This window comes from Ranitomeya imitator, chromosome 2 (assembly GCF_032444005.1).
Source record: "Ranitomeya imitator isolate aRanImi1 chromosome 2, aRanImi1.pri, whole genome shotgun sequence".
Classification (NCBI taxonomy): Eukaryota; Metazoa; Chordata; class Amphibia; order Anura; family Dendrobatidae; genus Ranitomeya; species Ranitomeya imitator.
Genome location: NC_091283.1, coordinates 64,870,988 through 64,883,400, shown reverse-complemented (window position 1 = coordinate 64,883,400; position 12,413 = coordinate 64,870,988). Strand labels below are relative to the sequence as shown.

General features: G+C 44.5%; 1 protein-coding gene across 3 annotated transcripts in view; it reads right to left on the bottom strand.

Annotated features, from left to right (window-relative positions):
• The window catches only part of LOC138661914 (fibronectin type-III domain-containing protein 3A-like), a 102,535-nt gene that overhangs the window by 6,368 nt on the left and 83,754 nt on the right, over nt 1-12,413 (bottom strand). For 2 of the 3 annotated variants that reach the window (XM_069746892.1, XM_069746891.1), the window contains exons 8-21: nt 11,298-11,455; nt 10,431-10,490; nt 10,130-10,268; nt 9,965-10,018; nt 8,823-8,944; nt 7,708-7,882; nt 7,529-7,615; nt 5,838-5,976; nt 5,678-5,746; nt 4,490-4,608; nt 3,813-3,918; nt 2,581-2,756; nt 2,063-2,176; nt 801-950 (exon numbers count right to left, since the gene is read on the bottom strand). In XM_069746892.1, the coding sequence (XP_069602993.1) occupies nt 801-950; nt 2,063-2,176; nt 2,581-2,756; nt 3,813-3,918; nt 4,490-4,608; nt 5,678-5,746; nt 5,838-5,976; nt 7,529-7,615; nt 7,708-7,882; nt 8,823-8,944; nt 9,965-10,018; nt 10,130-10,268; nt 10,431-10,490; nt 11,298-11,455 (1,668 nt within the window). The remainder of the gene's footprint in view (nt 1-800; nt 951-2,062; nt 2,177-2,580; nt 2,757-3,812; nt 3,919-4,489; nt 4,609-5,677; nt 5,747-5,837; nt 5,977-7,528; nt 7,616-7,707; nt 7,883-8,822; nt 8,945-9,964; nt 10,019-10,129; nt 10,269-10,430; nt 10,491-11,297; nt 11,456-12,413) is intronic. The other variant, XM_069746894.1, reaches the window with a different exon arrangement.

Here is a 12,413-nt window from a genome sequence, read left to right as displayed (position 1 = left end):
TGATGTAATGTCAGAGACTCTTATTCCAGCGATGTGTCACTTACTAGGCTGTGTGTTGCTGTTTCAATAAAATCAGTGTTTTATCATCAGGACATTATCACTAGAGGACTAGACTAGGTGCCTCCTAGTTAACTTGTCTGTATAACCCCGCTCCCACCACTGATTAGCACCTTTCTGCCTATGCACAGGTTTTAGGTACCTGCTAATCAGTGGTCTGGGAGAGGGTTTATACAAGGCTCAGCATTAGAGCACTGCTCTATCTGCACCAGAGAAAACTGGGATTGTATCAAAACTGCTGCACCCAGTAAACTAAGTGGCACATCGCTGGAATCAGGGTCTCTGCCCCTACATCAGGGGTGTCAAACTGCATTCCTCGAGGGCTGCAAACAGGTCATGTTTTCAGGATTTCCTTGTACTGCACAGGTGATAATTTAATCACCAACTCATTATTTGTGAAGGTGATTAAATTATCACCTGTGCAGTACAAGGAAATCCTGAAAACATGACCTGTTTGCAGCCCTCGAGGAATGCAGTTTGACACCCCTGGTCTACATCATGATGCAGTCAGATTACATAGAAAAAACCTGCTGACAGATTCACTTTGAATATGTTAGATCTTTTAAAATAAATAAATTAGTATATATAGAATAGCACGTGTTTCTGGGTGACTACTAAATGATTCTACTGTAGCTCGGAAGTAGTTATTTTCTTTTATCATTATCTTGCCCCTCTCCCTGCAGAACATTGGTTTTGATGCCGCCAGTGTGATAGGACTAATTTCCACTCATCACTATACATACCTGAACTCTACAGAAATACGTCGTTGCTGGTGTCAGACCTTTGACTTCATAGCTCGAGGACGCGCCGGTATAGATGACTTGCATGCATCCTTCCACCCTGCCCCACTCTAACCGATATTCTGTGATTTCTGCTCCATTACTTCCAGGAACCTGAAACCAGATGACATTTATTTACTGCACATCAGAAGCCAAAAAACAAACAGGAACAGACTACAAAGATCTGAAGAGCGATCAAAGGAACCAAACAAATCAGGACGCAGAAATGGTCGGAGACAAACAGGGGTAAACAGCGCATGGGATCAATTTAACCCAAACTATGCTCGGCCTGTGGGTTATGGACTTCGCACGCTGGGCAAAGGCGCACGAGCAGATGGCTTTATATCATAAGCCTCTGAGGCGAGGGTCTGAACACCGCGTCATCCTAAAAATCCCTGCAAAGTTTTATCTATTCCCAGGAGACGGAGCGCAAATCAAGGCAAAGTCTGTTCTGCAAACCACTTCCACAAACGTGGTCTGGGTCGGTCATCAGTCAGCTCGCCGCAATAAGTCCGGAAAGCATAATTCCTGTTCTGCCATAGATTCACAGCCCTGTCCTTATCATGGGATGGCCGGAATTAAAACAAACAAAAAAAAAACAAAAAAAGAGAGAGACACCATCGGGGAACACAGCCAGTGAGACAGAAAAGCAGCGAGGGATGGTGTAAAGTGAGCATAACCCATTTCTTATTTCGCGATCCTTCTTCAGGAGCATACGGCTCCCCTGCCTCCCAACTTCCTACATGCCAGTGGGCGCTGTGCTCCTGATTAACTGACGGTTGAAACCAGCTGCATGATCGGCCTGATCTGAGCGCTGTCGGGTCCTGCGAGCACAGGCAGCTATGCCTCCGCAGCATCGGAGGAACATATGGGCGCTGAAGATCCAGAACAGCGCTTGCAAGCTCCACCAGTAAGAGCACTGCGCTCCTTGCCTAAGAGATCGGCCACCTCTAAAAGACTGCAGTAGTGGCCAGTAACCTGAGCAGTGAACATTACAAATCCCTCTGTTCTTGACAATGAAGAGTGTTGTTCGCAAAAGGTAAATTGCAAGAGTTGCTGGCTTATACAAGCACTTTGCAAATTTAACCATTTATGATGATGAGAAAAAAACCCTTTAAAATTAAGTGTTCATACACCTTGCTGCACCCCGTTATTGGATCACAATAGTATATATAAAAAGCATGGATGGAAAAGTAAAATTAAAAAAAAAGTCAGTCTTAACTCACCTCCCAGCTTGATAGCACACAATTTGCACTCTTGCATATTACTAATGGGATTTTGCATCTTTCTGGAGGTCCGGGTGCGGTGCAGAACTCAGATGCTTCTGAGTAAGGGCCACACTATATAAAATAAAAGAAAATTATAGGAGCCAGAATAAAATACAAATATCAAATGGGTTTAATTCCAAATAATAGGCATCATCTGTGAATGTATAAGCTGCAGATTGACGGGTGGAACGCTCTGCAACGTTCCCATTCAGATGAACGGAACCAATCTCCAGTGGCCGAAGTTTCTGCACTAATTCACACTAAAGTATCGGGGCACAACCGCTTTAGAAAACACACATGGATTAGTTGTCATGCAGGGGTTTAGGAAAAAAATAAATAAAGGAACATATTTACATGCTGTGATCACATTGCAGATCTGGAGAAATAGATCCTGTTACTTCTCGGTTTTTGATTTTGCATGAATACCTGCATGTATGAACTCAGCCTACGACTGGTCAGCCCATGAAAACACATACCCCAGCCTTATTGGAAGCCTTTATCCAGAAGCTGTAGGTCTGGCCGGGCAGCAGGTTGCTCACTGTGCACTCCAGGTCGGGACCTTGATAGACCGCTCCTCGATCTTCTTGTTCCGAAAATGCCATCTCTACCGTATAGGACGTTACTGTGGAGCCGCCATCTACGCCGGGAGGATCTGCAGAAACGGTGGAAGGTTATTAAAAGGAGAAAAACAAAAATAAGACACTTAGTCTACAAAAACCATTGCCACAAAGTCTGAGATCTTTAGGATTGCAACAATTTCACAACTTAAAAAAAAAAAAATTGCCACCAAATACGTACAACCCCCTTTTAACGTCAACGAGCTCTTTCTCAGGCCACGTTCACATGTTCAGTATTTTCCATCAGTATTTGTAGCCAAAACCAGGAGTGGGTGATAAATACAGAAGTGGTGCATATGTTTCTATTATGCTTTTCCTCCTGGCTTTGGTTTCCAGATACTGATGTAAAATACTGACCAAATACTGCTAGTGTGAACGTGCCCTAAGGGTCAGACAGGCGAATTTTTAACTCTTTGATCTGTCTTTTCCAAGCTCTTCTTGGCTGATTTATGCTCATAAACCGCATCAAAGTTGAATGTACAAGATCCTATAAAAGCAAAACGATAAACCACCAAATACACAACACGAAAGTGCTTATTCCCATTAACTGAAAAACTGTTTGCATGAAAAATCAGGCCGCACTGGTCTACCAGCAAAGGCTGAGAAAACTGCCATACAAAAGCCAATATTTAATTTGGCGCCAATCTGTCACCAGATTTCACAATACAACATGCGCACAATAATATGTCAGACTTGATGGAGGTGTACTCGCTTTTTAAAATCATGTCAGAAGAGCTGTATAATCCTTTTAGAAAGTTTAATGGCAATCTCAGCCCACCTAGCCCAATTGTCAGCTCCTCAGTGTCCCTCCTCCCTGCTGCTGGAGAGAGCTCACACTGCTCAGTAAAAGCTGCAGCTCTCAGGCTGGGTGGGCGCAGACTGAATACATCGGACTCTCGAGATCTCTCCCTTTTTAGCTGGAGTTATAAAATGCTCATTTTAATTTCAGGATTATACACCATTGATTTTCGGCAAGTCCACCAGTGACATATGCACCGTTAAGATTTATTAGGTTTTTTTTTATTATTAGTTTTTTGTTTTTTTTTTTAACCCCAATTGACCAGACTAGAAACAACACAAATGAAACATACCCCACTCAAGATTCAACTCCTTGGATTTGGCTTTTCCGGCTAAACGTGGTGGGAGACAGGGACCTGGAGGAACAACGCCTGTCTGGACTGTTAATACATCAGAAGGCTAAATGGGGAGGAAAAAAAAAAGTGAAGAATATTTAGGGCTGTCGGAGGTTACAAATATATATATATTATATATATATACACACACACAGTGACATGTGATCCAGGGCATTCGCTTTGGAAGCAATGTCTCCTCCGCTTGGAAGTTACAAGGACAGGTGTCGTCGAATGAAATGCTCTTTTAGTCACCTGACCACTGCAGGCAATCACAGGCGGCAGGGGTCCTGGTAACGTGTGAATGGAGCAGATATTGTTTCCAGAGCAGACGCAGACCGCTGGATCCACGGGGGGTGTATAAGGGCACATATGCCTCTGTTTATTATTTAAAAACCATCCATGCCTACAAAAAAAATGTTATTCAAATGTCAGACCAAACATTTACATTTTTATCTATTTGGACCTTATTTTGTGCAGTAGCATCATATGTAATCATAGTGCTGTTTAGCTAATTTGAAGGAAATGGACCTGACTAGATGGTGACTAGCGCAAACCCAAGAATTTCTTTGGATACGTGGGAGTAGACATAAATGACATCTCCTTTTACACCAAGGTGGTGGCAAAGCTCTCCTTACCTGACTGGAGCCCACAACATTGGCGCAATACACCTTAAACCTATAGGAAGTACCCGGCCTGAGATGATCGCACACATGTTCTTTACAAGGGCCACTGTACATGGTCTCCCATTTACTCCCTGTAAGAGGAAAAAAAAAAACAACATTCAAGGATCTTCACGGATTTTCCTTCGTCCCCTCAATTTTTCCCCTTGATAGTGACCCCTGACTGTACAAGGAACTGCCACAAGCCCCATTTAAGTACAGTATATGGGCAAGGCTGCCAGGAGTGCTGCCGTGCCAAAAACTAAGAAGAATGAGCACACCAGAGCTGTGCCCACTTCATACACAAAAGCGCCAGGATATGCTCCCCTCTGGGACCCCTCAACAATAAGACATGGCCTTTTATGAGACGAGAACAGCATTTTATGTAGTTCCAACACTTAAAGGAGTATTCCCAAGATCCCATCCCAAAATGTAGTAGATGCAATAATAATAAATATTGGCAAATACCTCCAATTAGAACTGTAGTATAGTTTTCCTGATTCACTCTGTCTCTTTCCTCATGTGCAGGCATTGCAGGACCTTAGGCATCCATGGTTACGACCACTAGCAACTAGCTGCCACTACATCAGTGGCTGTAACCATGGATACCCAAGGTCCTGCAATGCCTGCACATGAGAAAAAAGACATAGCAAATCAGAAAAACTATACTACATTTCTAATTGTAGGTATTTGCTAATATGATAAGTATTACACCTACTACATATTGGGATAGGATCTCTGAGAAGGGAATATCCCTTTAATACAGGGATGTACATTTAGGGTTTCCGCACACTAGTTCAGCCCAAAGTAGGACTCAGAAATTCACATTCGGACCAGCAGAACGACTGTACCGTTGGTCCAAGCTTGCCGCTACCCCATGCAACAAGCAGAAGCCGCTTCAGAGGACTGGAGCTGAACGAATCCAGCCATCCGGCCAGCTTAAGAGCAGCAAGGACTGCACTCCCTGCCTAGGAGACTAACTGGTGTGGGCAGACCGCAGAGGTGGCCGGTAACCTTGGCATCAAGCAGTAAACTACAGTTTACTACAGTAAACTAAATCTTGAGATTTTAATTTGCAATTTTAGCCATTTAACCGGTGGAGAGATCCCCTTTAATTTCAAGCCCCTAGCTCCATAACAATACACACGATTCTGATGCGCTCACCATTTAAGTTTTCGGCCATTTCGAGGACGTATTTAATAACTTCGGAACCTCCGTTGTCTTTTGGGGCGTCTGCAATAAAATATGATTGTTATAGGGATTCAAGAGAAGGGGGAAAAAAAACAGACGGGAAAAGCAGCGGGATCACACGCGTCACACTCACCCCACGTGACTTTTACGTTGTGCGCATGGATTTTGCCCTTTGTACTTGGCTTACACGGGGGTCCGGGTTTATCGGGGGAAGTTGTGTATTCTACAATGTCACTCGGACTACTTCTGCCTTCACTGTTTACCGCAAAGACCTGCCAAGACAAAGCACTTCATGACACAAAGGGCGACACGGGAACCTGCGGCCATTTATAGATGCTTCCCGAATCAATGCGAAACTTCACCTTTTATGGGAGATAAAAGTATAGTTAAAAATTTAAAGGGGTTACTAAACTGTAAAGCTTATGAGATAGGACATGGAGAAAAGAATCGTAATCACTTGAATTATTGCCCCAATATATAAGCCCTGGTGTGTAACCTCCGGCCCGGCCCCCATGTCATGCCGTCTGCCTTTACCATGTGACAGAACGGCCGGTGGTGCAGAGCTGTGATACCAGCGCGGTCCTGTAATAGGAGCCACCGGGGTAACAAGTCCGTTCATGACATGTCTTCCCTCCTATATGTTCCCCCATCATTTGTGAGTGGAAAGAACTGAGGCAACTCAGCCTCAAAGTGGAGACCCCATAACATTACAGAGCGGGGGGCCGAGTGCTGAGGGGCAAAAGAGCCACAAACGCTGTGCTGACTCCACACCTCCTCTAGTATTATCAGCACAAACACTGCGCCCCCAGGAGCTTCATGGCCGAGCAGCTGTATGCAGCCTTACATCACCAAGCACAATACCGAGCACTGAATGGAGTGGTATGAAGCCGCCACCACAGGACTCTGGAGGAGACGTGTTCTGTGCAGTGACGGATCACACTTCTCTATCTGGCATTTGATGGATGAGTTTAGATTTGGTAAATGTCGGGGGAGAAAAATTCCCGCCTGACTGCACTGTGCAGCTGTACAGTTTGGTTTGTTTTTCCGGCAAGTGCCCAGACCCCTTTGTTCCAGTCATGAGAAATCCTAATGCTTCAGTGCAAGACATTTTGGACAATTGTAGCCTCCCAACCTTGTGGGAACGGTTTGGCGAATGCCCAGTGCACAAAATCAATAAAAACATGGTTGCATGAGACTGGTGTGAAAGAACATGACCGGCCACAAAGACCTCGGCCTTATTCAACACCTTTGGGATAAACTCGAAAGGAGGTTGTGAGCCCGGCCTCTCCCCAAATGCTTTATTGGATGGGCAAAGATTCATACTGACACCTCCATAACCTTGTAGAAACCTTCCCAGAAGAGCGGAAACGGTTATGACAGTAAAGGGTGGGGGCAGAAACAACTATACATTAAGGGTATGTGCACACGTTCAGGATTTCTTGCAGAAATATCCTGACAAAAAACGGACATTTCTGCCAGAAATCCGCATGCGTTTTTTTTTTTGCGTTTTTTCCCAATGCATTAGATAGCGGGGAAAACGTGAAAAATCTGCAAAATTAATGAACATGCTGCTTTTTGTTTAACCGCGATGTGGTTTTTTTTTTCACAGAAAAAAACGCACCATGTGCCCAAAAATTGCGGAATGCGTTCTAAATGATAGGATGCATATGTATGCGTTTTTTATCGCAAAAATCCTGAACGTGTGCACATACCTTAATGCGTATGACCCTAGAATGGAGGGTGACAAAAGCTCCCAGATACGGAAGAGTGTGCGGCAATATAAAGGGCTGAGCACACGATGCAAACGGCGGTCACACGACGTACCCTAAACTTGTAGGAAGTATTCCTTCTCAGGTTTCGTAAAGTGCATGTGAGGTCTTCACTGTTCTGTTTAGGTTTGAAGCCATAACCCTAGGAAATACAAAAAAAACGGGTGTGAAATTCCCAAGAGCTGGTGTGGGATAATCCGGCAGCGGGAGAGACGCACGGCGTGGAGCACTCACCGAGCCTTCCTCCTCCATTTCTAGGACATATGTTAGTGTTTCATCGGAGGGCATGTCATTCGGTGGACTCCATTCTAGGCAGAGCCAGGATATGCCGGCTTGCCTAAGCCTTGGCGGTGAGGGCACAGGTGGCACGCTCCCGGCGGTGTAGTACACCACTGCTTCACTGAATCCACTGAAAGAGAAATACAGTCGCTGCACACGGCTTCAGAGCAAAAATCTATTCCAGGCATTAAAATAACAAATGTGATGAATGCTTGTCAGTTTTCTAAATATATATGTTTTTGGCTATTAAATCAGTTGTCAGTGTGACACGTCTTTACTGTCCAAATAGTGCCAATTGTGTCAGTGAAAGGACATCCTCAAAGGGAATCGGTCAGCAGGTTTTTGCAATATAACCTGAGAGCAGCACGATGTGGGGGCAGGGACCTGGATTCCCGCGATGTGTCGCTTACGAGACTGCATTTTGCGGTTTCAATAAAATCAGCATTTTATCAGCAGGAGATTATCACTACAGGACTAGGTGTCTGGTGCCTCCTAGTCCAACCCTGCCCTCACCACTGATTGGAGGCTTTGTGTCAATAAACAGTGTACATAGAAAGCTGCCAGTTCACAGAAAGTTGCTAATCAGTGGTATAAGCTGAAATACACGGGGCTCAGCATTCTGAGCTCTGCTAGATCTGTTGTGATAGTTATCAAAATGACAGCATGCAGACCAGAAAGTGACACACTGCTGGAATTAGGAGGCTCTGCCCCTACATCATGCTGCTCTCAGAATACATGGCAAAAAACCTGGTGACATATTCCCTATAACAATGAAAAGGATAGCGATCAATTGTTAATTTATTCAGATATTTGCATGAAAAATAACAGAGGAAAGACACAATCCAAGCAAGCGAGGAAAGCCTGGAGAGCGGAGAACGGTAGGAGGGTAGCATCTCTTGACAAGCCCAGGCACGCAGCACCCTTAGGGATGTACAAGGCAAAAACTAAAGAACTGGAACGAAAGAAATCATCACAAGGAGCGTTTGACTTTTCTGTTCTAACAAGGCGTGTGAAAAGCGTTTCTCTTGTAAGACAAACACGGCTCGACATCGCCATGAAACGGATCTTACCTCATTCCAATGTCATTTTTGGCTGCTATTCTAAAGGCATACTTCGTGGATGGAGACAGCTTGGTTAACTTGTATTGCTTAAGGTGACCGAAGTAGCATTCTTTATATGGTCCATGTTTCCCCTGAAGGACGACAAAACCACAAGCTTCTTATTAGAATGTGTAAAAGGTTTCCACTAGATCCCAATTGGTTGTCTCTACCCTTGGCCAAAATGGCAGCAGCACCCCTTCCACTTAATACAGATATACATGCAGTTGTTACAATACACAGGCAGCTGCTCGGTGCTGTGCAGTCTCGATACTCCCTGCTGGCATGTGTCCCTCCGGACCTTAGACATGTGCAGTCACAAGAGGTGAGATCCAGGCTGAGCCAATACCGAGACTGAACAGAACGGAGCAGCTTGCTGTGGCTTGTAATACATGCAGGCTGCAGAAGAAAAATGTTAAAAAAGGTTTTAATAAAATGTAGTAAAACTAGTTCATCCTATTATTCTAACCAACAGCATAAAAAAAAAAACTTGACAACTCAAAACTTCCTCTTCCTGCTTTGTAGCAGCAGCACTGAAATACCAGTATACTGTGCAAGTTAACAGCAGAGATGCATTCAAAAGCATGTGCGACTTTTATTATAGGAGCTTCAAAGTGCTTTACTGATTAGTAAAAGGAATCTATTTGCAGTTTTCTTCTATATATTCTGAAAGCAGCAAGATGTTGGGCTGCGACGCTGACTCCAGCGATGTGTCACTTAATAGGCTGTGTGTTATGATTTCAATAAAATCAGTGTATTAGCAGGGGATTATCACTACAGGACTAGCTGCCTTGTGCCTCCTAGTCATCCTGTTCTGTGTAACCCCGCCCACACCATTGATTGGCAGCTTTTAGGAAATATACAGAAAGCAGCCAATCAGTGAGGTGGGTGGGGTTACTCAGAGCTGAGTATTCGGAGCTTTGCCAAATCAGCAGCAGAGAAAACTGTGATTGCGTAAAAATGACAGCAAGCAGCCCAGCAAGTGACACATCGTTAGAATCGGGGTCTCGGTCCCTATATCATGCTGCTCTCAGATTACATAGCAAAAACCTGCTGACAGATTCGCTTTAAAAGTATATGTGTACGTGTGCCAGTAAAGCTACAGAATCCATTACCTCATCCCATTCCAAAAGGTAGCCATTAATTTTGGATCCATTGTCATTAGACGCCTGAAAGTTAAGAATAAAAAGATACATTTCTCAATGAACAATCAGCAGGATCTGAAATGATAAGTTTAGCTAAGATAATAAGATAAATAAGGATAACCCGGCTTTACACACCTTCCACTGCAGGTTCAGATAATTTCGACTTCTATTAATGAGTTTTGGCGGCGCTGGTGAATCCGGCTCACAGCTTTCCGTAGTAAAACTCACTAATTCAGAGATGGATCCTTCTAAAGGCGGACAGGTGGCAGTAACTCTGCAACACAAATATCAGCATCAGCCATTATGATCAGCAACAAATCCTCCCCCAGGAGAACCGGCCAGGAGAGACACTAACTATAGGAATGGAAGATTCTTGGTTCTATCAATAATAAAGATTTGGCCATGCATAGCGGGTCAGACAGTCCTAGTTACATACCGCACATGGTAGTCCGTGGCTGGCCGCAGGTCTGTGAGTCTGCACGTCGTGATATCTCCTCTGAAAGAGAAAAAACACAATTATTTCCCAACCAAAAAGCCAACTTATATTGCTACTTATGTAAGACCCCACACATAAGGGGGTATTCCACGCTCATAACGCTAGGTTATGCCATCACTTCGTAGCCAGCGGTGGTCTGCAGATCTTGAGAATGAAGGGACACTGTGCTGGCCTTCACAAATGGATTTCTGATAACTTAGAGGTTGACGCAGCGTTAGAGTATCACTAAAGCTACTTCAATCGGAGAATCGTCAGGGTCTCAGAATTTGGATACACACTGAATGTAAAATAGCAAAATGCTAGCGATATTCTATTACTATATATAAAAAAAAGGCAACATCAACAATAACCCAAGGACGTTGGTGTGGTGGACCTGGTGTTGGCCAATACCCATCCTCATAAGGCAGCTCCTATATGATTAAAGCATGGATACAACCGATTTCTACTCATTTTACTCATGCAAATGAAAACCTCTTGGACATTACATACTAGTCACCATCAAGAAGCGCCACAGACTGTCAACAAAGTCAATGATGCCTTTCCCCAGATCTGGAGACAGGTCCCACAGGACTCCATCAATGCCCAGATGTTGTCGCGAACAAAAGAGGCACGTTGGGGTCGTACACACATTGGGTGATCAGTTTTGTTTCTACTGACCGTTGATGCGTCATTTTGTTTTCACCTAATTCCATAATTTATATTGTCATCTTGAATCTTTGATCGAGATCCTCCGTACAACTTAAGTAGCATGTACTGTCCCCAAATCCACGGTTCTCAAGTTCATAGACAGGACGATATACTACTTACGAGGAAGCAGGCTTGAACTTTCCGTTTTTGCCGCTGTTGGATACAGTGACCTCATACATAAATGCTCCTGGTGAATGGCTGCTGGGGCTGTCTCGGTTCTGGGAGGTGATCTGCACGCTCCAGGACAACGAAACGGACCTAGCTTCCAAGTGTGAAATCTATATGAAAAGGACAAAGCAATATACACAAGAAGCATGTCAGGTTATAGGGTCTTACACACAAGATGTCTCACAAGAAACAACACACAAAACCTTTTCTACTGGAGGTATATAAGCAAAGCATAAATACAAATAACCAAGAAAAATGATTTCCTTCTTTCTTAAGATTGCTGACAAAATGCAATATGAGATAAAAGAAAAAGCTGAGAAATGGCCGGCTAGGTTACAGTGAGAACCCCCAATGAGAATGAAAGCCTTTATTCAGGAAGTGTGGCTGGAGAATGCATTGTTAATGGAGTGATGTAATGTGATGAGAATGAACTGTGTGTCCTTGAATACCCCCATAACATACAAGAAATGGAGCCATCTGACTGGGTCCGACCTCAGAGCACATAAGGCTGCAGCCTACGGAGGCCTCCCTATCCAGAGGAAGGACTGGGCAGAATTCCAGCCCATGCATTGGGTTGCGCAGAGTGCCTTCCACCAAAAAAAAAAGTGCATCTTGAAGTGGTTGGCCTGCCATAACTTCCCAGCTCTCCTGTGGACAGACACCTTGCAGATTCACTGGGACCACAACTAATCCAAAGTATGGAGCTCTTGGATCTTTCATTTTGATGGTCCTGCATGTGCACCACTGATGCACTTAGTCTCTAAGGAACTGATGGAGTTAGCGGAGCTCTGTACTCGTCTACTTCCTCCTTTCTAGTAGAGAATCCTGGAAGCGGAGGTGTGAATGCAAGACCATCAAAAACCGGGTACCCCAGAGCTCTATACTTTGGATCAGTGGAGGTCCAAGTGGTCACGGTACCACTGCCCTCCACACTCTGGATTAGTGGAGGTCCCAGTGGTCAGGGTACCACTGCCCTCCACACTCTGGATCAGTGGAGGTCCCAGTGGTCAGGGTACCACTGCCCTCCACACTCTGGATCAGTGGAGGTCCCAGTGGTCAGGGTACCAC